Source organism: Emys orbicularis, chromosome 1, assembly GCF_028017835.1.
Source record: "Emys orbicularis isolate rEmyOrb1 chromosome 1, rEmyOrb1.hap1, whole genome shotgun sequence".
In the NCBI taxonomy this organism is placed as follows: Eukaryota; Metazoa; Chordata; order Testudines; family Emydidae; genus Emys; species Emys orbicularis.
The window spans coordinates 191,722,327-191,750,014 of record NC_088683.1 but is presented as its reverse complement, the minus strand read 5'-3'; the positions used below and the strand labels follow the sequence as shown (position 1 = coordinate 191,750,014).

Sequence of the window (27,688 nt, the reverse complement as noted above, 5' to 3'; positions counted from 1 at the left end):
AAGAGTTTCAGTTACTATAGAGTAAGTAACCATATTCTACTTAGACTGAGAGATAATATTTAATTTATTTTATGCCATCTCTGAAGGCTGTTTATATTACAGGATTAATTAATAAACCAAATAAGAAAGACAAGAAATAAGAGGAATAAAATTAAACAAAGTTATAATTTCCTGGAATATATTGTCTCTTTTATAGAGTGAGGTGAAGGGAACTTTATCATTAACATAAGCAATTATATTAATAAGTTTCAGAGTATCAAAGATTTAAAAAAGTTCCTGACTATTAAATTATAATTACCAAAGCATGAGGAACTGTGAAAAATTCATAAACTGAATGGAAATTGATAATATTCAATTACATTTGTAATTACAAATCAGAATAGAAAACAAAAGGATAAACTCTTTGTTGTCACCATGTAATTGTGAACTGAACTGATCAGCATATGAACAAGAAACAGGAAGAGGCATTACCATTTTTTATTGTGTCTGTTTTCTGGGATAATCCTGAGATTCTCTTAACATTTTTATACACAAGACTGTGGTGGTTGATCAATGAATAATACCTGTGCCTATGAAGTACACCTCTACCCCGATATAACGCAACCCGACATAACACGAATTCGGAGCTAACGCGGTAACGCAGCACTCTGGGGGGACGGGGCTGCGCACTTACCGGCGGATCAAAGCAAGTTCGATATAACACGGTTTCACCTATAACACGGTAAGATTTTTTGGCTCCCGAGGACAGCGTTATATCGGGGTAGAGGTGTATGCTGCATTCGCAGACCCAGAGAGCCTGAAGTCTTCTATGTGGATGAAACACTCCTGCAAGAAGAGAGGCACAAAAAGGCCTTTATCCTGTGGCACTCCTTTGTGTCCTTGTGTGTGTGTGGTTGGATGAGATGGAGACAATATGGGGGAAATGGTCCTGCATGGTGGACTCTGCATTGGCTCCAGAAAGAAACACTGAACGTTGGCCAAGACAGGTGGTCTATGTATCAGATAGCTCAGTTCCTGTTTAGCACAGACACATAAAGCCTGATAACTTGGGCTCTATGTGGGATTCAAGAATTTCTCACTCTAGCCATAGAACAGGAACAACTTGTCATTTCTGTGTAAATGTAACATTATGGAAAGCACATAAAATAAAAGAAAATAAAATTCTGGGATTCATCCTCAAAATTTGCTCATCCAGACCACTAATATGCTTTTTCAGGTGACTGACAAAGTGTTCTAGATACATCTAGATCAGGGGTCGGCAACGTTCGGCACGCGGCTCGCCAGGTTAAGCACCCTGACGGGCCGGGCCAGTTTATTTACCTGCTGACGTGGCAGGTTCGGCCGATCCCGGCCCCCACTGGCCGCGGTTTGCCATCCCGGGCCAATGGGGGCGGCGAGAAGCCGCGGCCAGCACATCGCTCGCCCATGCTGCGTCTCGCCGCCCCCATTGGCCCGGGACGGCGAACCGCGGCCAGTGGGGGCCGCGATCGGCCGAAACTGCCGCGTCAGCAGGTAAATAAACTGGCCCGGCCCGCCAGGGTGCTTACCCTGGCGAGCCGCGTGCCGAACGTTGCCGACCCCTGATCTAGATAGAGTGTTTAGGTGCACAGTGGCTCATTTGCATGCTAATACCCTTCTAAATCATAGCAGGTTATTAGTGAGCCTGGTGTTCCGGCTCTGGAGAAAGAGAAAGAAGACAGTGGTGTACACAAAGGCATTGATTTTTGCAGTACGATTTACAAATGAGATATGAAAAGGCTCCCTGCTTTTGTTCTCCCTATGATGGGGCAAATTTTTGAAACTATTACAAAAACTCATTACAAAATTCTTCCAGGACAGACATTTTGTTCACCTTTATTTTGACTGGCAATAACCTCACAGTCCCCACCTCTAGCATAAGACTCCAACATCACCCTTCCCCTCACCTCCCTCCCACATTATTTGTTTAGGGCCGTGAATAGTCTGCATAGTCCTGATTTTATATTTCCCATCAGTCAACCTGGAGGTGTTCACACAAACATGGAGTCATGTCTACTGCACCATTCAAAATACCCCTCCACACCTTCTGTTTTGAAATTGCTGCAAAATAACCACTTTGTGGGTTTATATTCGGTGAAAGAAACTTCCACCCTAGACTTTCCCTCTGCTGATCTATTTTCTGGTGTGTGCCTATATGCATATAATAGAATCTTTGAAGTCCAAATATTACATTATTTTAGCCTATTATACTTCAGTCTGTGGTACCCGTGGAAAAGGCTGTGATTAACAGTCTAAATAGAAGAAAGATTGGACAAGCTCCAATCCAAGATAAGGAAAATGAGAGGTTAAGGTTTTGATTTTAATGTAAGGAAGAAAAAGAGTAATGAGTGATCAGAAGTAAATTGAGAAGTATTACAGATATGTGAGCTAGTATTCAAATGATGAATTACATTTCAACCTCAGCAGTGTGTGGGGAGGGGGGATTGTAATCCACCAGTTGTATCCTAACTAGCTTAAAAATAAATGTATTCAGGATATATACAAAATTAAAAATTAAGGCCAAGATTTTCAAAAGACTAGTGGTTTCAGTTGTCTCAGTTTTTGGGTGCCCAACTTAAGACACATCAAAGAGGCCTGATTTTTCAGTGGGTGGAAGCTCAGCACTTTCTGAAAATCAGGCTCCATTAAAGAGTTTCTAGTTAGGCACTCAATAACTGGTTGTTTATGAAAATTTTGACTTGTTTTGAAAAAAGCCAGGTTCTCAAAGTTGTGAGAGCCAAAGCGTTCATTTATAGGGAACTAATCAGGATCATGGAAGACGAGCTCACTCAGATTCTCAGTGGTTCTGGACTATATCGCAAAATGAAACAACAGTGACTCTGTGTCAGTTTTATCAATTTTATCAAATCTATAGACAAGCAAAATTAAAATCAAGAAACACATCCCTAACCTTCCATTAACAATACTATCCAGTTACCGGCAGATAGCTTGTTGTTGTCTACCCTTTTTATATTTTATTATTAAATACCAAAACTTTGTTTCAAATATTGATTATGATTAGTGTTACTGATTTATTACCAGCGTGGGAAACATCTTGATAAAGTTTCCTTTCCACTGGGCCATTTGTGACAAATATTAAAGGTATTCTATCAACTTAAAAATCACAGTTCTCTATGAAAACAAGTTAAAATGTAGTTGTAAATTCACAATATTACCTGTAGGGCTCGGGGGCAGGTACAGTACCTGAAACTACTTTTAATTCTATAATTGGCCAGATTTCAGGTAATCGTCTTCTGAAGTACAATATACAGTGTAATTTTCTATCCACTTGTTGCTCATCGAGAAAATCTACACTTGAATTCAAGTGGAATTTTCAAAACTGCTCAGTGATGGCCTGTTTTAATTAAAGTCAATGGTAAAACTCTCACTGACTTCAGCGGGAGCAGACTAAGGTCAGTGGAAGCCTTTGAACAGCCCACTTGAAATATGTTTCTGTTTCTAGCTAAAATGTTGATCTTTTTCACAGCCTCTTTCTGCTCCAGTTTTGATGGCTGTGTACACTAGATCTGAGTTGAAGGCAGTACGGGCTGGAGGAATGGGCCCTAGTTTGAGAATCAGGCATTACTGACTTCTGATTTTGACTTTGCCACTAACTGTGGTCTCGGGTAAGCTATTTCATCTTTTTCTCTCACTCTTGGAGGTGGTGGGGGTGGAATAATAATTATTGAACCAGATCACAGTGATATAGTGAGGGTTAATTATTTTATATATTGGTGCATTAAATATATAAATCCTAAGAACAGTCCACTCCTTAGAAGCTAGTGGTCTAATAAATACTCTAGCAAAATATAAAGCACAAAAGCAAAAGGAATAACTAGTACAGTTTAATGACTGGAGCACTGAATGATAGTATGTATTGTTCCTATACTGTACTAGAAAAATAAGCTTGTCACATTGTTTATTATCTATAGTATTCACGTATAAAATATTGAACAAATACCATAAAGATGAATTAATTAGCCAATCACCAGTAACTCTGTTTCATTTTGCAATGGAACCTTGATTGTAAAGTCATATACAGTTCATAATAAACTTGTTCATTTTTAATATTAAATAAACATTTCTTTTTCAGTCAAATCAGAAACTGATTTTTCACCAATTACCATTCATATTTTAAATGCTCAAAGATTTCTGTTGTTACATGTCATCATTAGTTCTTAATTCAAATACCTTCTCATATGCTTTTCTAGTGAATAATGTAATCTGTGACTGACTGTAAAATAAGTGTTGAGAAGAATAGAGGTTAGGCCCCTCCCTAAGGTTATAGAACACATATATCCTGTCTAAGAGGTTGCGTATATTATTTGTCTGATATAAAAATATTTAATAGTGAAAGTTACTGAGAAATATGATTAAGATAAAATTATTTTATTGAATATAATGTCTTAATTCTGTATGAATGTTCCTACAATTTAGATCTGCACATTTTATATTAGTGCCAGTTCTTTAATGGTTCTGTGGAACACAATAAAATACAATTTACATTAATACATTAACTTCCATCAGCAGCATCTGAAGGCATTTAGTGATTAATAAAACATTCCTGCTTGTGTGTCAATATAATTAAATCGTACATCTAATGGAATAGATAAGGGCCATAATTTTATGTAAGAGGAAATAAAATCTGCACAAAGTCCAAAAATGATCCTCTTAAAAGGCAAAAGTTCAAGTAACAGAAAGCATTCAATCAATACAATTGCCTCAGTGACAGTTTACAATTTGTAGGCTTTATCTGTAATATAGGGAGATTCAAGTCAGCTTTCTGAAATTATACCACGCATATTGGAGATGAGGAAGACTATTATTGAATGGAATTGGCAGGGAATTTACTGATTAAATGTGTTTTTGTCAGAAAATGCTTATTTGTCTAAACTGAAACTTTTTGCAGGAAAGGGTTGGTTTCAACAAAACTTTGATCAGGAAGGTTTCTCAGGTCCAGGATTAAATTTCTGGCCAAAAGCAGAGAGAAGGAGGAAAGAGTCTACCCTAGTGCGACCTCATGTGAGCTGGTACTTGATCCTGGATTTCTTATGTCCTAGCTGAGTGACCTAACCACTAGGTTAACGAGCACTCTAGGTTTGGTCTTTCTCTGTCTCTCCTATTGGAGCTGTTACATTTTGTATAAATAATTAAACATTCATTGGGCTAGAGAGAGACTGACTCCTATAATCTGGTGGTTCTAACACTCACTTAGGGTACATCTACACTACCCGCCGGATCAGTGGGTAGCGATCAATCTATCGCGGATCGATTTATCGCATCTACACTACACACGATAAATCGATCCCCGATCGCTCTCCCGTCAACTGCTGAACTCCAGCTCAGCGAGAGGCGGAAGCAAAGTCGACGGGGGAGCGGCGGCCATAGATCCCGCGCCGCGAGGATGCGAAGTAAGTGATTCTAAGTCGATCTAAGATACGTCGACTTCAGCTACGCTATTCTTGTAGATGAAGTTGCGTATCTTAGATCGATCCCCCCTACCCCCTCCCAGTGTAGATCAGGCCTTAGGATGTGGAAGAGTCAGATTCAAGTTGCTGCTTGGAATCAGGCAAAGGGACTTGAAGCTCCATGTCTTATAACCAAGGTAAATGCCCTAACCGCTGGGTTATTGGATATTCTGGTCTCTTGCTTTCTGTCTTTTTTTTTTTTTTCATTAAGCATTTTGAAAGTTCTGAGTTTCATCCCAATGCAGAATGGGGAAAGCTTTGAAATCTCAAAAATGTTCAAAGGACAGGAAAACAATTTCCTATCCAGCTCTCTTATTGATTCTTTAATTTAAAAAAAGAAACATATCCACATTATGGACAGAGTCCTGCAAATCTTTGATAATTTGATGGCAGAGTTTGGAGGGGCCTTTTGTCAGAAACCTAGGATGTTTTTTGGTCCTGAATTAATTACCTAAATAATAATGTACTTAGAAGACAAGTTTCCTGTGAAATTACATAGAGTCTGGGACCATTTCTTTATTTATAGAATGTCTTCTATTTTATGTCAAGCTTTTAATTATGTAATCAAAGTATTTCCTTTTTACTTTCACTGCCCCTCTATTCTCTTCTAATATTTTGGCTTACTTTCATTTAAGTACGTGTAGTGTGCAAAGAGATTCTCCATTCTTTGTTCAGGCTGAGCACAGTAACTGGTATGAGGGGTGCTTTGCTTATTCTGGAGCTGGCTGGGATCAGCCCAGCTTCCCAACATAAAGCATCTTCAGGGCTGCTATACATTACACTCAGTTTCCCATGGTTCTACAGGATCATTCCAGAAGCCAGGAATAACTGGAGCACAATAGTACATCAGCCATGTCTCCTTTCCCCAGTCATGCCCTACATAACTTAGGCAAACTCCTTGCACATGGAGTATTCTTTAGTGGACAGACCAGCCTTCTTGTATGGCCCAGTCATAGGGGCATGGCTGCCCCATATAATCTATTTTTGGTCAGAGTGGGTGACTCTCCTTGCCTCAGTTTTCTTCCCCAAGGTTGGTCTCCTCAGCTTCGCACAGACTGGAGATGTGCTGGAGATGTGGCTTAGCCCTCTGGCCAAATCACAACAAACATAACCTCTTCTGAGTACTGAGTCCAAAATAAATAATCACAAACAAACAAAAGGTCCCTCTGTCCTTCCGAGCTTCTTTTCAGACCAGCCTCTGGGACCTGTTTCCAGGCCCTTTCTAAGTTTTGTGCCTCATGTCATTCCTAGCTCGCATGTACAGTCCTGGGTTCTTAGGCTGGTTCCCCTAAAGTACCCTTTTCCTTTCAGTCCCTGGCTCAGGGTCTACTACCCAGTTCATTTTCCAAGACACATGACATACATCAGGCATGTATGATTAAATCTGCTGTATAGTTCCACAGTAAAATACCCCAATATTATTCTAATAGTCATTTAAGTTAAAAGGTAACTTTGCAGAAGCTTTTACTTATCAACAAATACAATAATGATGAACGCTGGGGCAGAGGTCTTATCTTCTGCCAGTTCCAAGTTGACATTTTGTACATGAGTGTGGAATTTATATTACATATCAAAGGTTGGCACCTTTGCAGAGCCAAAGATTGGAGAAACACATTAACTTTTCTCTTACCTATCCTTTTTCATTTAAATTTAACTTTGGAAGAGGTTCAGTGCAGGTTTGATTTTGACTTTGGTCAAAAGTTCAGGTAGAATTTCATTTTATCCCATCTCCCTTTTCTGTTTCCAACCACAATGTTCTTAAACATACTGATTTTAGGTTATGAAAACTTGAAGCACTCATAACAACATTGAGAAGTATAAAGAGTGGAAAAAAGTAGTTTTGTCCAGAAGTTGTTGGGATGCAAATAACTCAGAAATAATCTTGGCCTTGATTTATTTAAAGCAACTTTAATAGATCTTGTTTTCATGGATAGCAGAAGTAGAACAATGCCTCTGGGCACAAGAAAACAAACTGAGGCAGCTAGAAGAAGGATTGAGGATGGCTTAAGGGGAAAAGAAGGATGACTTATGGAACTGTAACCCTCACAACATGTGTTTCTTTGTTCTCAGAAGTGGATAAAGACGGTGACCCATTCAAATCTCCTGTCTGATTTCAGCCACATCCAAGGGAAATGGAGGGTATATGTGGTAGTTTCTGTGTTGCAAAGAAAGCAATCATCTCTCTCTTTTCTACTAAATAAACTGAATTGATCATCCCCATTCCCCAAAGGAAGTGCAGTAGAATAATGTTCATTTGTATGCAATAAAGCTATAAAACCATTGAGGGGTTCTGGTGAAAGAGTAAACCACAAGAGTAAAGGCTTTCAAATAGCACAGCTGCAATTCCTTTCAACTTTCACTTTTTATTAAATAAGCTAAGGGACATGATTCATCCCCTGGTGCCTGCACATAAGTCTCATTAGCACTAATGGGAATTACACGTTCAAAAGAAAATATAACCCTAAATTGGGAGCTTTCTTTTAAAATAGAAAATAAACTTTCAAAGTAGGGCAGACACAATGAGAGAACATTGAAAGTCACACAATTTAAAATGAAAATTTTAATTTAGGAGAACAATGTAGTGTCCTCTCTTGGGGCTACATCTGGTTGAGAATGCATTTTTTCTCCAATCTCTTTCACCACACCCCAGCCTCTGTCACCTGCTGATCAGGCAAACCATCAGGTTTTTTTTTTTCAAAATAAATAAAATCTGCAACAGGCTTTATCAAGGGCCTGACCATTAGGAAGACTTTCCAATCCCAGGAAGTCCCACAGAGAGGAGAGACTTTAACTGTGGGATATGCTTTAAAAGCCTGGCTTCCATTTCTGCACATGCAAGTACATGCACCAGGACTTAGCAAGCGTGTAAATTAAATGGCTGTGTCTGTGGTCTACCTTCATTAGAACAACACTCGCACATAAGAAAGATTTTTAATATCTGGGTGAAATCCCCAATGGGAAGAAATTTTTAAATGAGATTTTTGCCAATGACTTTAGAGGGGCCAGATTTCAATGTATTTCTTCAAAAATGATTGGCCCCAACATGTTTTGAGGATGCAGATTGTAACAGATGTTAGACTATTGATAATGCCAACATAGGCATTTGAACCAGCCAACTAAAGATGCATGAATGTACACGGGCTGTTTTGTGCAGTATCTGTTGAGAGACCCGTTCAAAATGCTTGACACTTTTAAATTCCAATTGTCTAATCTCCAATCCCAATCTAAAAATCAGATCCAACATATTACTCCACCATTGTCTCCTCTCCATAACTGTACTTCTACTGTGGCCAGAAAGAGAGGAACATTAATACAATCACCCACTTCTGGGGTTTCTGCATCTCTAACCCAATATCAAGGAATCATCAGAGAGAAGAATTCAAAACCCTCATCTCTTGTAACAGTAGGGGCAGCTTGTATCCATGGATTCATCCACACAATCTCATCTTTAACACTCTCAGGGCTTCTCTACACACAAAAGCTGCACCGCTTTAACTATGTAGGTATAGTTAAAATGCTAATCCTCTCCCCTCCGCTGTTATACTGGTATAAAATTGTTTATACCAGTATAGTTTATTCTCATGTGGGAAAGGAATGTTGATTTAAGTCTTTATGGTCTATTATTTCTAAGGTAAAATTAATTTGTTTAAATACCTGTTAAATGAAAGTGTGACATTGGACTTTCCTTTTCATTTCAGGAAATAGAAAATTGCTGCTGCAGTTCTGTGAAATCTCCTGGAGAAGAAATTTAATCCACAGAGTTCTATAAATATTTTACTAACTAGTTAACTTTTATATTCTTGGGCACCTCTTAATTCTCAAGCAGTTCTTTACTATCTGTGCAAAGTGTACTTCTGTTCCTTTTGAAGAAAAGAATTCTTTGAGTTTTCCTGTACTAATTTTATACTTAAAATGCATTTTGCATGGACTGTTACAAACTTTTTGCAATGCCACATCAGAATGTTACTTTATTTCATCCTCAGTCCTGCAATGAGTTCCACCAGGGTAAATCCAGTTGCAGGATCGGGGACATAGTCTTTTGTTCAGCATCAGGTAATGGCCACATGTCTGATGCCTTAGAGGAGGGACGGGGGGAAGCACCTATATTTCACCTCGGGTTTGTGCCAAAGCCCACTGAACTCAGCTATTTTGCTGAGTTCAGTGGGCTTTGGCACAAACACTGAATTTTAACAGCCTTTGGATACAAGCCCTAGTGAAATTGTGTGCAATGCAGTACATAGAAAAAAATCCTTCTTGACCCTCATTCAGCTTTTACCCTAAAACATTAGATTTGATGACCCTATCATTATTTTAGATTGGATTGTTAATGGTCATCAAGTTATCAAGTGTATGTATAAATCTAGAGAATTCCACATTGACTGTGCTTTGCGTTAAAATTATACAGGATTTAATATACCTAACTTTAATTTATTGTAACTAATGGATTATGAGAGAGGAGGCTGAATGGTGATTTGTTTTCAAACTCTGGCCCCAATTCTTTCCTTCGTGTCCAAAGAGAGAGTGTTTTCCAAAGCTGTAAGCCTGATAAGCAGACAATTTCAGATGTATGTGAGAAGCTTAAAAGTAAAGCTGCCTGAAATATTTTTGAATGCAAAATTTTGTCAAAAAATGACTTTTTAAAAAAAAAGTGGGGGTTTTAAAGGAAACCTGAAAACAAAAAAGTGGAGGATTTTTTGGATTTTTTTCCTTTTTACCCCCTTTTTCAGTGAAGAAACGGGGGAAGGAAGAAGAGAAAGAGGGCAAAAACTGGAAAACTAAAACTTGAAAATCTCAAAACCAAAAAATAATATTTTTTATCAAAAAATTCAAATAAATAATAAATAAAATTCCTTTTCAAAACCTGCAGAATGACAGTGGTTTTAAATAGATAAATTAATATGATGACAATGCCATGTTTCTTTAACTCTCAAACAGTTGGAGATTCATCATTTATTTTAGGTAAGATGTGTATGGAGGAGACAGCTGTAGTAATTATTCAAATGTGTTCTTTGGAAATATTTTTTTTCTGTTGATAACAGATGACCTCTCACACAGTTGTCCATGACACTAGGTCCAAGTTCCTTAACATTAGCCTCCAGAAATCAAACTAATAGAAAGAAAGTATTAAAAATGAAGTCACACGGTTTGGGCAACTAATTATTATTATTATTATTATTATTATTATTACTTAATTTATTTGTATAATCATAGCACAGGACCCCATTGTGCTAGGCGCTGCATGAACACAGAACAAAAAAAAAAGTCCCAAAAAGTCCCAGCCCCAGAGAGTACACTTCAGAATAGCCTCCTGAGATATTGATTCATCATGTGCTCTACTGAAATGGAAAGGATAAGAACAATCTTTCAAATCAACAGTGAAATTCACTCAGAACTGCAAGATTTAGTTTTCAGCTGTAAATATTTAAAAGGTTCCCTACATTTCTTTTCTTTTATTTACAGTAGGTGCGTGTGATGAATTTTAATCTTGTGCTTTATTTACTTTAGAAATTGCACTAGGTACATAAGTGAGCATTCTCCAGGGGTCTTCTGGTGTCTTAACTTTGGCGTGGGTTCTTTTCAAATTGAGATAGGAGAAGACTGTTAAATGGGTCATGGATCAAAAGTACTGAGGTGTGGCTTTTTCTCTGCTAATAGGGTAGATCAATGAAGAAAAGAGAGAAAAGATCTCTAAGGAATGATAGTATAAAAAATGGGCAGTCACAAGATTAGGGAGACTTGGTAACAATCAAAACTGATATTGGGTCTGAATTCATCTGCTTATTTTCAGTTGCATTGTACCTGACATTGTCATCTCAGGGGCCCTGATTCAGGAAAGCATCCCAGTCAGGAAAGGGGCTTAAGCACAAGCTTAAATATAAGCCTGTGTTTTCCATAATAGGGATGGACTAGAGCACTGTTTAAGTGTTTCCTTGAAGGGGGGCCTGAGTGGGATAAGAACATTTAAAATTCAAACACTTTTATAGATTGCATAGTGATTCCCAGTCTGAGTTTACAGGACAACGTTCTTCTCATATTTAACAAATTCCAAATTCTGCTCACAACCACCCTCTGAAATCTTTATTGAGTTTATGTGAATGTATGTGATGAGTATTTTAAAAAAGAGCAAGTAACAAAAAAACACACATTGAAAATAGATGTCTCACATATGTTCCCGAATTACATGACATTATGCCTGCTACCCACAGTTTGAGTGGTAGTAGTTATGCTACTATGCAGGAGTGATGATCAAGGATTAAGTTAAGCAAATATTTTGTTCAACCAAATATATATATTTTAATAGGCATGCAAAAAGTCTACGCTTAGAAATTTATTTGCTCTTAGTGTTCTACATCTAATGATTGAAAGCAGATTAATTTATCTGTATCGTTGAATGTTTCTGTGACAAAGATTAATGATTAATGTATCATTTTTAACACTTTTTGACATCTGCTAAATTTTCTCTTAAACAGTTTTCCAAATATGACTTGTAGAAAAGTAAGTATTATTATTGGGAGGAGAACCAAACTGTTTTTTCTTTAAAAAAAAAATAATGATGTGCATTGTTCATTTCAAGAAAGAACACTCCTTATTTAGATTATTTAATACCTGTCTTAATGTTGTTAGTTCATAGACTACATTTTTCTCATATTATATGCATTCTCCTTTAAGCCTTTCACTTTATGCTTCTGAATGCACTTTTTAAAATATATTATTTGTATAATTTTCTTTTACAAAGTCTTTCGTACTTCTCTAGTAATTCTCTAATTTCTCTGGAAGAGTTATAAACTTATTACTCTGGCCTTTTTGAGGCTTTCACACCTGTCCTTAAGATGTTCTCTTTCTTTAATTTCTTTACCAGACAACTTGTCTATTGATCCTCAGTCTCCTTTTGATTAATTTCATGTTCATCCTGATTCTCTGCATTTTTATTCTTCAGGTAGACAATGGTCCATTCCCAGGAGTATTGTTTGTTAGAACTGGGTGAAAATTCATAGTGAATACTTTATTGACAAATTTAATCTATTTTTTTTTCGGTTTGTGAATTGTCTCTGAACAGTTGGGTAAATCTCATCGATTTTCTCTGAACCAGAGTTTCTGAGTGCTTCTGAATATCCCACCCTGGCTATTTATTTCAGATATTGATTCTCTTGTTTTTATGCTTTATAGAATAGAAATTATTTTCAGAATAAAATTCTGGGAACAGTAAATAGAAAAATACTTAGATTTCATTTGTGTGTCTAATTATCATAATTTGCTTCATATAATCCCCAGCCCAAAATCAAACATTTAACATTATGCAGCAGTTTTCCATAAATCATCAATTCCATATCATTCATATAAGTTTCATACTATATATCTATTAATTCTATAATCTTTATGGTTGCAAAAAAGGGCAAATGTCCTATACTCTTTCATAGGTACTTTAATTAGCCTACTTCGCTCTGAAATTTTTACCCTTTGTGTTCATATTTGACTATTCAGCTTCATGAACTTAGTATAAACCATTGCTCTTCTAAATTATGGTACTTTCAGTCAGCACGTATTGTTTGAGAACCATGTAGAACTGTAGATAGAAAGTGATTTAAATTTATAATTTATGGATCCCTTTTTCTCACGTGCAGACTTGATCTTAAAAGGATAAGTATCAAAAGTAACCAGCAAAATAATAATAAATAATAATAATACTGAAACAATTAAATTATACATTGGCAAAAATAATGCATAAATATCCTTGGTGAAATCCTATCCTCACTGAAGTCAATTAAAGTTTTGCCATTGATTCAGCAGGGTCAGGATTTACACCTTGAATGCAAATTTAATAGTATCTGGTTTCCTTTAAAATTTCTTCTACAAAATTAAAAAGTTTAAAAGAATTAAGAATTTTAAAATGTTAGCTAAATATTAGTATTCAGAATATTCCACGGTTGTTACAATGGACTACAGTGTATGCATTAATCTAGAATGGTGCAACTAGTTAGTGGAGAAACCTCTCATAATTCTTTACTAGTGCTCTCATCTTCAGTCTCAAGAAACTAGACACATTCATCGCACAAACTCTGTGATCCTTCTGAGAGGGATTGGGTATCATGTCATGTTATCCTTCTTAAATAGGTTATAATCAATTATTTTAGCATTTCAGTTATGTGAATCATCCCACCAGGTTTCTGTGATACCTATTAGACAGAATTTATGCCAATAAATGAGCAATTCCAATTTCTCTTGTTTGCTATCTAGGTTCCTAGCATTAGTATATAGTCAATTCAATAATTTCTTCTCTTTGTGTCCTTTGGTTCCTTGATTAATTTTCTTCTCAACATCTCAATTTTGTGCTGAGTGCTCAGATCTTCCCTCTTTTTACCCTCTCTTTTTGCCATTTGTTGAACCCCCTCTACTTTTGGAAAATACGCGCCCTTGATGATCAGCAATCAATTTCTTTTATAAAATATATACAATTTTTGAATTTGATGTAAGGAACACTATGATGAATAGAACTGGAGAGAAGTTTGGGAAAGAAAAAAACTTTTATTTGAAAAATTGCCCTTTTTAATTGGAAAATGTGAGCACAATTTTTTTCAAAAATGTCCATTTTTTCTGAAAAATTTTAGCCACCTTTTTTCTTTTTTTCATTATTTCAGGATTTGTTTTTGTTTTTCTTCCCCTTTCTTCTTTCCCCACTCCATAGTAGCAAAGTGGGCAAAAGAAAAATAGGAGAGAGTAAAGATGAGGGAGCAAGGGAAAATTCAGGAAAAACAAAACAAAACAAAACAAAATAAATAAAACCCAAATTTGTTTGATAAAAATTTTGCCAAAAAATAGAATTAAAAAAATCCTTCCTTTTCAAATCCTATGGAACAAAAAAATAATTTATTTTTTTCCTTTAATTTTCATGGTTTTTTTCTTCGTATTTGATCAGTTGTAATAAAGAGGCATTGAGATTTGGGAAGGCACAAAGTCACTTTTAACTAAAAAGTTTGGAATTATATGCTTATCATTTATTTCCCCACCTACTTCCCTTTGTACATGGTCAAATTCTCTTTGAAGGACTGACTGTGTTAAAGGAATCAAATTGGCTGATTTCATGTTGTTGTCACACAGGATGGTGATTGTTAAGCATTGCAGAGTGTTTTCAAGACTCATAGTTTATTGTATATATGTACAATAGCTTAGTGATGGGGGGAGAGGCAGAAATTATTGTGACTTTCATTGAATTATTTCACCATTATAGAGATTACAATGAGATTCTTCTCAGACATGTTTTGCACATCAGTTTGGTTACTCCTAGTTTCAATGAGGAGTATTTTAGAAGTAGCATAGCTATTAGACCACATACAAATCTCACTTGGAATCATCTCCAGAGTATTTTATTTTTATTTTCTATTGTATCCTCAATGATAATAAAAATAAATATTTAAAAAAGAAATCTGCAGAGTCCTGTGGATTTTCCATATTCTCCCATTTTGCTTAAGCAATTGGTGGAGAGCAATGTGGCAAACAAGACTCATGGACAAAGTATCCCATCCTTTATGGTACCCACCACATATAGCCTATTATCAAAGGCAGAAGACCCAGAGGGCAATGAAAGCTACTTGGTAATCATTTCATCCAGCTTCTCCAATGCAGTCATTTGCATCTTGTGTTTTTTTCAGATCTGTAAAGGTAGAGCTCAGTTTCAAACAGGGTTCTAGAGTAGGTTTTCCAAAGAGCTGAGGCATAGCAGATTGACCAAAGACTTGAGTGATGTACAGAATTGGGAGTCAGAAGGTTCTAGTACAACCTCTCCTGGAGGCTCACTGTGTGATTTATTTTGATTTACCATCTATAGGTTTTAGTTATCCCTTCCCCCCAAAATGGGGATGATAATGCTTACCTATGTTTGTAATACATTTTGAGATCTACAGTAAATAAAGTTATATATATATACTCCTTAAATCCAGATGCAGATGCTCAAATAGGCATTTAGGCATTTCCCATTTTAAGTGTTTAAATAGCAATGTGAGTATCCAACCTTTGGATTTGAACATTGCATTAAGTCACCCCTTCTTTAATGTGTCCTGAAGAATAGTTCATCAATTTGAACTGGCCAATGAATAGGCATATCAGAAATGTACAGGAAATGCCTGAGATTGTAAAGAAAAAGAGGGTGCATCTATACATAGTTAAAACCAGTGATCTCCCCACCTTTTTATACATCTCCCAGTACAGATATCTTTAATAGATTTGAACAGAAAGGGATAACGATGATTCCGGCCTGTGACTTAAATCCTTCTTTCAGTCCTATCCTCTTTTCCTTTTCCATCTCTTGGTGATCCCTTAGTATCATCACTGTACAGATATTTCTACCTGGACAATGTACATTTTGTTCAAAAAGCTGCTTAAAGGGGGAGGGATAGCTCAGTGGTTTGAGCATTGGCCTGCTAAACCCAGGGTTGTGAGTTCAATTCTTGAGGGGGCCACTTAGGGATCTGGGGCAAAAATCAGTATTTGGTCCTGCTAGTGAAGGAAGGGGGCTGGACTCAATGATCTTTCAGGGTCCCTTCCAGTTCTATGAGATAGGTGTATCTCCATATTTACAACCAGCAGATAGTATAATTTCATTCTTTCAAATGCAGAGAGTGGGGGGTGGGGCAGAGACCCATATACCATCCATCTTGATTTTCTTTTCAGGATTTCCATATTTGTCTCCAAGAAGGAGATCTACATACATAAAATGTTTTATAATTGCCTGCCACCCCTGTACCCCGTTATATTGTCCTTGGACTTGCTGCTGTTTTCCAGTCATTGATATATTATTAACTCACTGGCTTTTCTACAAATTTAATCTGAGCACCAGTGATGTTTTTACTCCCTCTTGACCTTTCCCTTTTGCCTTCTTGTTTTGCTATTAACATTATCAGTGGAGATAAGAGGCTGATTCCTCCTTAATTTGTCTTATCTGTCCCTTCCCTTTGCTCTTATTTATCTTTGACAGGGAGAACTTTGGGCTTATATGTACTTTTTATTCACTAGTCCATGGTTCATGCCTTTTCTCCTACTGTTTTTCTTGCACCATGTGTCATTTTTGTCATTCACCTGGGCTTTATATTCCAATTTCTCCCATGACCCACACATTCCCTCCCACCTTTCATGTCACCAAACACATCACTCAGAAACAAATGTTTAAAAAAAAAAAAACCACAAAAACATGAGTGGAAATATTTGGGGTTAAATTCTGACAGCCTTACTTACAGCGAGAAGCACTTAGTTCCACAAGTAGTGCTATTGAAATCAGTGGAATTCATCACAGAGTAAGGTGTTATTCCATGTGAGGAAGGGTCTCTGATTGTGGCCCTTTTCTGAGACATGTCTATCCAGTGCTGTATGTGTGAGGGCACAATTTTGGAACCAGTACTAGAGAAAATGAATGATGAAGAGAAGCTGCCTAGAGCTGGGCAAAGTGTGGCCAGATGTAATGAAAGTTTCCACACTCAGCTCTGGCAATGCACTTCAACCCAGGCTAGCAAGATCCTACTGGCCTCCGTTGAGCACAGAGAGTTAAGGATGCTACTTTTTTATTGTCTTTCAGCAATGTCTCCAGTTTTGCTTTATGTGCAGATTTTATTTTCACCTGAGTTGTCTAAGACTTACAGATGCTTAAGACAGCAGTGTGTTTTTAATTATTTCCCTGATATGGATCAATTCACACTGCGACAGATTAGTTCCCAGAAATCCATCTGGGTCATTTCACTGGATACTTAATTTCAGTTCCTATTTCTGAACCCTCTTCAGAAAATGTATGATGTCTTCAGGGGGTTTAGACTATATTTTTATCATAGGGTTATTGAAAACCAGAGTTTAATTAAATTGTGAATGCACAAAACATGGTACAGCTCAGATATTGGCTTATGTGATATGAATCTGAATATACTCAAACCCCATTCTTTAGATCCTCAGCATTCTCCTCCTTATAAAGAAAATGTATCAGTTACTTCATTGCATTCAGTTACCCATCAAAGTATAATTTTGTGCATCTGTTCAGCCAGTGCCCCTAAAAAACCTTCTATTATTTAGCAATCTTGTATGTGAAAGTTCTAGGATAATATCTTAAAGCATACTCCTCTTGGGTATGCCTATGAGTGGGTCTTTCCATTGCCTGTGGCTCTCCCAACATGAGCAGACCCATGGATCTTATCTCTCAATGTTTAATCAATAGCTAGGCACGGAGTTTCCTACATTCTTGGTCCAAGATGCCGGCTCTGACCAGCAAACACAGGCACTGCTCCTTGGTACGCTATCACATGAGTAAAATATCAGCCTCAGTGGAACTTAAATTGTGCTGAGAAACTCATAAAATCAGACAAATTATTGGATGGAAGTTTGTGTCCTAAAAGACTAGGAACACAACAGTTGTTCCACAATGGATTATTGACAAATGTTTTCCAGAAATATGATGTATTATATCACACACAGGCCAACAATGACGTAACTCCTCTGCTGGATTGCTGATGAAGTTGGATAACCCGGCATCAAGAAAAGAAATTGTAGGGGCAACAGAATTTTATAGAATGCTAGTGAGGTATGTTATGTCATTGCCATGCAGGCAATACCAAGCCCAAGCTAGCTGTGCCACGGTGGAGAGAACAGGTTGCATAAGAGAGACGCAAATAAGGAGTCACATAGTCCTTTAAGTTACCAAAAACAAGGCAGGTAACTCATGCTGTGGATGGAATTAAGAATCATGTGAGCCTTTTTTCTCCCACATGTGAGGTTTGACAATAAATATGCCACTGTCCTCATTTGGAATCTCATTAAGTTCTGCATTGTAAAGCTTGATGGTAAGTCATTTAAGTCCGTGTTTCTTAAAGTTGCAATTGCTAGAATTTACCAGTATAACAAACCTAGGAAGCCATATATATGCCTGAGTTCTGTTTTAAATGCCAGTTCATAAGCATCAGCAAAAATAAGTTAACGGTCTGTAACTAGGTTTTCATTGCAGATGTATTGATGCAGTTTTCCAGTGCTTTCCACAGCAGCCTGCACAGCAAAATGCACTCACATATCTGAAAACACCTGCCACAAGAAAGCTGAGTCTCACTTCATCTTGTTAATGGAGGGCATTCCTGTGAATGTAACCAAATCATTTTCCCACGGACGGATTAACAGAATGTCAGGCATTGGGTGTGTTTTGTCGTAGACTGAGTATTAGAGGAATTATCTGAATACAACATTTCCCCTCTTTCTGTGTCAGCAACCTCTTTGCCCTATGCAATAGTATGATTAAAAAGGAAAATAAAAACATCACAATGAGACTGAAAATTTTGCTTGGTCTGCAAATGATGTTGGCACAATATAAAGTGATTGTACTGTCAATCTGCTGGGATTGCACTCTAATATATTTCTTAGGAAATGACCTGAACTAGAATTTGGTTACTGAGACTATGGAGTTGATAATGAAAAGCTATCAGTCAAACAATACTTATATGTAATAACACTAAGTCATTTTTTAGAAAAAGTTGTCCATTCCTCTCTATTTTTGAATACAGGGACAGGTACAACATTTGCCCATATAACAGTTAAATATTGTACTCTTTTAAATTATAATAATTTAAAAAATATATTGTTCATAGCTCAAACTGGGTGAAATTGTTCTGCTGAAACTGTTTTTGATTAAAAATGCAGATTCAGGACAACCTAAACATATTGCTAATTTGTGTTGGTTTCACTGAATTATTTCAGTCAAAGAAAAGGGGGAAAAGATCAGAAAAGATGCATTTCAACATTTCCAAAATAAAACATTTTGACTTTCAAATGTTGACTTTGAGTATCATTCAAAGAAACCAAGTAGGAAGAGGAAAATTCTGAAGAATTTTGGTTTCCAATCGACCCAAAATTATTTTTTTTCTGACATTGCTAGTGAACAAAATAGCTCAATCAAGACATCTCTATTCATTCACCAAACTACAGCTTAGCAAATAATTTGTAACTTATAATTTGATTAATTTCACCTTTTTTCTGGTTGCAAATTGTTTACCAATAGATCATAACATTCTCATTTATTATTTTAAATTACCCATTAATTTATTCAGTAAATAATTAGGTTGTTGGTGAATTATAAATGATTGCAACTTGCAGTTTGGAAAATGCACAGAATTGGTAATTACGGCCCATTTAGTTTTGATAGCCCTTCTTGATGGGCAGGAGACAATCCCTCCGGGCTGGGTTCACAGTTTCAGAGCAAACATTTTTTTAAATTTACAAAACAAAAACTTAAATATTACCTTATAGCCTGTGATAAAGATATTATAAGTGAGATTAATTCATGCAGCAACTTACAAGCATTTCATAATGTCTAAACACATTGTTATTCATTCAATACCCATGTTAACCATACTAACACAGAGTTGAAACAGACTGGTTTCCAACAATGAATTTGCCAGTGCTCAGCTGAGACCTAAAGCCTTGGCAAGAGCTGGCACCTGGTCTGACAGTGTCACAATGAGATTGTGCTCTTCCAACTTCAGTTAAAAGATTAATTTATGTGCTTGACTAAGCTTTCCCCAGGCTTTCTAATTTGGCTCTTTATTTGATTACACTCATCCAAGAGATTTCATGGAGAAAAGAGCTGATGCAGTAACACTATTCGCTTGGCAGGCAAAAGGGCTTCATTCACTATTTTAATTGTGAATTATCATATTGTAAAATGGATGCTTGAAGGGATTTTTTAAGTGCTTTCTCTGTAGTAATGAACTGGGTGAGTGCCTGCAAAAACATCTTAGCAGGGGAACATGCTTGGACACTGTACAAGAAGTCATTCAACTGGTATGATACCACCACTAATTAAACATGATGTCAAAATATGTCTATCTCCAAAGTCTTGAAGGTTTCCAGTTGAAAAAAGCATTGGTTATCTTATTATTCTTTTTCAATATGACTAATATTGGAGACAGCTCTTCAAGTTTATGCCCTTGGCCAAAGTTGAGTAAATCGAAGGATATACATAGCTTGACTATGTATGCCATGCATCATAAAACATAAAGCAGTTGAGCTGTAGATTACTGCAGCCTCTTCTGCTACTTCTCATATAATGAGTCCATCAGTTCACTGTGTAGGCATAAATTCAAAATTCAAAAAAAAGTCTCCAACTGTGATTCTTTATTCTTGTTCAAATGTGCAAAATGGTAGTGGTGCAAATATTTATATAGCTAGAAATCCAGAAGTCCTCACTCAATATTCACTTAAACTTTATGCAGGCAGAACTCTTGATGACTTTGATGGAAGAGTTGCCAGATGAAGGATGTGACAATATTCTTCACATATTCTTCACAGTGATATTATGATATGATTATGGTATAATTATGATGCATTTTGTACTAGACGGGTCATGTGAGGTGTCATTGGAAAAGTTATGATTTGCTAAATATTATTATCCTATTTGTATGCATGTATCATTTTTGTTTCTAAAGTTAGGAATATTGACTATGTATCTGTATTTCAAATGTGCTTACTCTGGGTGACACCCAGAACCAGCCTTTCAGGTACAACAATGAAGAAGCCAGACAGTCTTAATGGCCCATCAACAAAGACAATGGACCCTGGAAGAACTTAACCTTCCTGTAAATGTTCCACATAGCCTGTAAGTAATGGCTGCTATGACTCAGCAAGGTATGCAAAGGCATGTGACCAGGCCACATACTTACATACTTACTCCTAAAATAGTAAACCAAACCGCAATAAACTGTATTCATAACATGTATTTTAAATTTAAAATTGCCAAATGACAGGTAATTATAAAGCTGATGATTAACATTTACAACTTTGGGTAGCTGTTTGCATACGTATTTTTTATCTTAGACATTATCATCTTCCTTAATGAGAATTTTATTTTCTGTTTATACCAGCATATACTGTACACTGATATAACCATTCAGGAATGATATAAAAACGACATCATACTGACTGAATGTAAATGAAGATTAATGGTGCAATTAATTTATAAATTTCTCCTATAAATATCTGTTCATGTAGATTGCTGCCCTCTTTGTCATGCTTATATGTTTCTTGTGACAATTCTTAATTAATATAAACTTCCTAGCTGGAAATGAATCTGAAAAAATCATTATCTAAGAGAAGTATCCCTCTTAGTGACTTTGAAATCTGGCTTGCTGGTCTGCTTGCAATTTTTGTATGTGTTTGTGCTGGATTAATTACACTTTCATGGCTACTAATCAAGGAATCGCAACAAGGTTAGTAGTCAAGATTTAACCTTTAAAGGAGATCTCTGGTAAGTGTTCAGATTTGGAAGCCAACTGTTGTTTCATTGTAATTATTTTTTATGTTTCATGCTCTGCTGTTACCACTGTTGCTTTAAAAAGATTCATTACCATTTTTTTCCCACTGATAATCGGTACAAACAAGATAAGCAAAAATTTAAGCACTTCAGGCCTGAGCCAAAGTTCATTGAAGTTGATGGGAAGACTCTTACTGACTTCAGTGGGCTTTTGGTCAGGCCCCTGGACTTTAATCTAAATAGTAAAGATTATGATATTTGATCAGATGTGTCAGAGGAAAAATTAAAAGCACTGGTTGGGGTATTTTTGTTTTGTTTTTCATTAAAGTAGGCTGTATCATTTTTGTAAATGTCCTTTATCGGAATACCATTTTATTTTACAAGCTTCTGGCTTGATCCTGTGAGGTACTGACTTCCATGTAGTGTTGCAGATTCTCAGCACGTCTTGGGAACACATTTTTTCAGAGACAAATAATGTTACTAGTTTATGTAATATTTTGATTTGCAGTGCCATCCTACACAGTGCCTTCATCTCCCAACCTTGTGGATAGTGCGATGTGAGGGCACTCAGCTGGTAGTAGGAGGTTCTTGGCACATTGCACAGTCAAGCTCTCGATAGTCAAAGTAGGTTACAGTCACTGTCAGTGCTAGTGAATTTTTTTTTCCATAGGAAAATGCAGTTTTACTAAAATAAAAACCTGTCACAGGAATGTGCCAATTTCAATGACATTTCCAATGGGAAACTGCAGAAATGAATCATTTTTAACTTTCTTATTTCTTTTTAAAATACTTTTTGCAAAATCATTATATAGAGGCATATGGCAGTGAACCTAATTTTTTTTTGGTACTACCAGATTGGGTCCTGGCAAGTGAGATAGGTGGGGAAACATCTAGTCTGAAAAGCCTGCTGGGACTTAGGTGTGAGATAGGCACCTGGGTGCCTAGACTGAGGCAGCTGTGTGCATGCTCACTAGCAGATTTGTAGGCACCATGGGGACTTTAACAGCAGAAATTTAGCTGCTCTAGAGACTTTAGATGCCTACAGAGTTGGGCAGCAGCTGGACAGGGGGGTTGAAGACTGTACTGGTGCCTAAATGTTGGATTTAGGTGCCTAAAGTGGCAGTGAGGTATCTGTCCTTTTCTGGATCTAGCCCTTACTACCTACTTTCACATATTTTTTCCCATAGATTATAAAGCCACAAGGGACCACTGTGATCCTCCAATCTGACCTTCAGCATATCACAGGCCATAGAATTTTCCTTGAATTAATTCCTGTTTGAATTTGTTTTTTATAAATTCATCCACACAATCATGTACGTTCTGGTAGAAAAGGTCAGTCACACATACCATATAATAATTAGTTCAGTGAAAGTAGTATTTTCAAAGCTGCCTCTCAAAGGGGTGTACGTGTATTTAGAAGTTCACAGAGCTTTTAATTGTAGAAAGTCAACAGTGTGAGATCTTGGTGCCTGCAGTCCAAGAACTGACAAACTTTTAATAGCTCATTGCCCACCATGCTTCCCTTGTATCAGTCAGTTGCTCTAGCTGGAGGAAGCTGACCAGTCATTGCCTCTTTCAGCAGGTAATAGTGGTTCCAGGAAGCTCTGAAATGAAGATATAATTGAAAGTAATGGGATTAGAAAAAAATAGCATGGATTTAAAGTTGTTAGCATTGTGAAATAGTGTCCTTTAAGCAGCTGAAAAGAATCTGACTTTTCTTTTGAAATCAGTACAATGCAAAGAAAAGCTCTGAATAGAATGTGAAAGGAGAGAGTAGCAATATTTTATTATGATCTTTACTGGAAAAGTCAAATACAACCTCTTGCTTACATTTCTACTTAATTCAACACTTCCACTGTTTTGTTTTTCTTTAAATAATACAACTGAAGTATACGGAAACAGTCATGCATCCACAGGAACATTTAAAATACTGTCAGGAGCATCATTCAGCCCTGGTTTACAAGACAACTCATCAGCTGACTTCAAGGCTCTTGCCTTTGATGTTCAACAATTGGTAAGAGTCTAGGGTTAATTCAAGAGGATATAACAGATAACATGCCATTAACTGTATTGATTTCTTAAAGGCATCTAATATCGGTTATAACTGGTTAGGAAATTTCTGACAAAACATTTTTGGAAAATGCAGATTCATCAAATATGAGATGGTTCCATCAGAAACCTGCCTGGGGATTCAGCTGGCACAGGACACTGAGCCCTGGTCTACACTGGGGTCGGGGGGCGGGGGGGGAATCAATCTAAGTTACGCAACTTCAGCTATGTGAATAACGTAGCTGAAGTCAACGTACTTAGATCGACTTACCCTGGTGTCTTCACCGCGGTGAGTCGACTGCTGCCACTCCCCTGTCGACTCTGCCTGTGCCTCTCACGGCGCTGGAGTACAGGAGTCAACAGGAGAGCGCTCGGGGGTCAATTTATCGCGTCTAGACTAGACACAATAAATCGATCCCCGCTGGATCGATTGCTGCCCGCCGATCTGGTGGGTAGTGTAGACATACCCTAAGATCCCTTGGTCCCTGTCCTCAATGCCATGGCCTGGCTATCTAGGAGCTCTGGCAGCTGGTGACTGAAATTGACATGATTCTTGTCCCTTTAACCATTGTTATTTGAATAGCAGCAGTGAAACTGACAAAAAGGTCCATTTCAGTCACCTCAAGGAGCATATTTCATTTAGGAAGAAAAACATGTGAAGTGTTAAAATCATAATTGTAATGTGTAATTGTGTATATTTCTAACTATTGTAGTTCTTTAGAAGTTTTCATATTTTTTGTATAGATAAATGAAATCTATCAAGCAAGTCAGCTGAAGAATGAATATAAGAACTCTGAAGTTTTGCAGTTCAAGTGGGTATATACTATAGTTCATAATTTTTAAGTTTAAAAATCCTCATTAGATTATGAATGTCAACAGTGTATAAAAAAGATTCTATCTCTCAAAGGGGTCCGTTGGGACATTTCATCTCTCCCCTTCCTTTGATGAACACTCTAGTGGAAAGCACAGTGTAACTATATTCCTCTGGATACAACTTCTTCTCAGAACCTATTGATGCAACGCCAAGCCTTGGCCAAAGGTTGTCAAGCAATATACAGTGCTTCTCTTCCAAGGCCAAAAAAATGTCAAAATTTGAATGAAAAATGTTTTTTAAAATCTGTAAAAAATTTCACAGAAAATATGTTTGCCTTTTTCCAAGCTCTACTGAGTGTGCTTCATCCACAGTGCTCCCAGGCCTTGGTGGCTGAGAGAACAAAAGACAAGTTCAAGATTAAGGGACAGATCCTCAGCTGGTTTAAACTGACCTAGCACCAATGAAGCTACATCAATGTACAACAGTTTAGGATCAGCTCTTCTTGGTGATAGTGATTAGGCTACTATTATAACCCAGACAGACCCACGCTTTGTGTATTTTGTACAGTATAAAACATGTGGGGTATACTCTGTTTTATTAAAGGATGGTTAGCTTTATTTTCCAATATCCCTCATGCCAGTTATGCCACAAGCCTAACCAAACTTGAATTCAGTCCAGTCCGCTCATGTTTCAGTGCGGCTCTGATTCAGCATATGCTCAGGACCATCCCTATTCACTAAACAACTTCAGGACATGCTCAAGTCCCAGTCATTTCAATGTAGCTTCAAATGTATACAGCAGAGCACTTGACCTCATGCTTAGGGATGGATCTCTGAATCAGGGCCTGAGAATTCAAAAAAGGCTCAAAATCAGGTCATCAGACAATGTTAACTTGTACAAGGGCAGGAGACATCAGTGCTATTGAAGCAGAAAGTAATGCTCTTGAACAATATCTGTGGGTGTACCATACAATCAAGGATTGTATCAGACAGACAGAGGAGCATGTAATTACTATGCCCCTAATAGTACTTCCCCCCCCCAAAAAAAATCTTCCAAAATAATAAAATAAAGCATCGGATTCTCTGTTACTCCATTGCAGAGTGCGTGTAAAACACTGCTTTTCTGATCTAGTAGCATTGTAAACCCTGCATTGGCATAAATGACTCTGAATTGGCATAAATGACTACAGAGAATCAGGCTTTCAGTAGAGAAAAGAGAAGAGACATGGAAACCCAACACTGCATTTTCATTCATTTTAATACTACTGTAAGAAATTGCAATGAAAGAAAGAGAGAGAGAGAGAGAGAGGATCCCAGAGCTGCACTATTAATATGTATTTAAAAGAGTAGGGTGTTCATATAGCTGTTTTCTCCATTTATAAGCATACAGGAGGAAATGTTAGTGAGCGTGAAATATTCTCCCACAACCATTTTCCTAATCATAGATGATTACATATCAAATAGTATTTCTATTTTTGTGAGCTTCAAAATAACATGTAGAGGTGTTTCATTTTCACCCCTCCCCTCCCCAATAGATTTTAATTAATATTTATGCACCTGACAAGCATTCAGATTTTAGAAAAAATGCCTCGTCTTAGGGTTGACCTACACTGGAGCCGGGGAGCAATTTCCAGGTTAGATAGACATACTCACACTAGCTCTGATCAATCTAGTGTGCTAAAAATAATGATGTTGCTGTGGAGACATGGCTGCTGCGACATAGGCAGTGGCTTGCGCTAGACACTCAAGCACCAGGGGGGACAAGTGGGATTATAGTTGTGGTCACTAACCATGGCTAGGCTATTATTTTTCGCACGCTGGCTCAATCAAAGCTAGCACAGGTACATTTACCCAAGACAGAAATGATACCACCGGCAGCAGTGTAGATTTACCCTAAGTGGGTTGATTTTCCTGAGGTTTGAGGCTTCCTCTTCCCATCCCCCCAATACATTCCTGTTCATTTATGCCCTCTAGACATTTTATGGCAAAATAGATTGTTTTCCTTTTCTTTTCCTTTTGTGCAGCTAAAGTGAGAGCCAAACCCCTGTGAAGTCACAGGGAGACTCCATTGATTTCAAAGGACTTTGTATCAGGCCCCTAAATTCTTTGGAATAATCTCTATTCCTGTTCACTGTGGAAATACTTAAATTATTACTTTCTCAGCAATCGTTTTCTAGTTGACTCTTTTCATAAAAAAATGTTTACCCTTTTGGGCAATCTGGTTATTGTTTTACCCTTGGAACTCAGCTGAGTCACAAAGATAGCAATAAAAGCTTTTGTTTACTCAGCATGGCCTAGGGGTTATCAGAATCATTTAAGAAATTAGTCTATTAATATATTGCAAACTGTGCTCAGTGTGGTGATAGGATTAATCACCTCATATCAAAGAGCACTGTTGAATCAGTGGCACTCTGCTAGCACAAATACTTTGCAATAAGGATGGTCACTGCTGTTTTTCAGCGAGGAGAGAAAATGTCCTTTTCTCCAGTAAGCAAAATTATATATTCAACTCAACCAAGATGTTGCTATAAGTATAGACCTGAATAACAGGGGTTACCAATAGAACCGGGTGAATAGATACATTTTCAGTTTGATGGCAGTTCTGAAAAATCAGGAGGAAATGGTTTGGAGCTGACTCAAAACTTAATTTTGGGGCAATTTTTGATGAATCAAAAAGTCAGAAAAAATTGTTGCAGGTTAACTGACATGTCCCCCCCCCCCCCCCCCCACCAATTGCAGACAACTTTAAATGTTTCTTAATAAAAGCAAAAGAAATATAAGGGACTTAAGGCCATGCACAAAACAGGAGGAGTATGGGGTGCTGTTCTCTTTTATATCAAAGGCATTTACCTGGAATGTGGGAAACCTGGGTTCATATCTCCACTCTGGAGCAAGAACATGAACCTATATACCAGGTGAATTCCCTAACCACCTGGCTATTTGGTATTCTTTCAGTTTTGCCTGTTGAAGCTGTTCCATTTTGTATTCAATAGTGAAATATTCATTGGGCCAAAGAGAGAGCAAACAACTCTATGTCTTGGTGATTACAGCATTCACCTGGGAAGGGGGACACCTA

The 27,688-nt window shown here is 37.2% G+C and overlaps 1 protein-coding gene across 1 annotated transcript in view; it reads left to right on the top strand.

The window, feature by feature from the left end:
* TMPRSS15 (transmembrane serine protease 15) overlaps positions 1-27,688 on the top strand; it is a 149,230-nt gene that overhangs the window by 32,385 nt on the left and 89,157 nt on the right. The window contains 4 exon segments of the mRNA XM_065421225.1: positions 21,556-21,706; positions 22,702-22,707; positions 23,640-23,764; positions 24,544-24,611. Coding sequence (XP_065277297.1) covers positions 21,556-21,706; positions 22,702-22,707; positions 23,640-23,764; positions 24,544-24,611 — 350 coding nt within the window.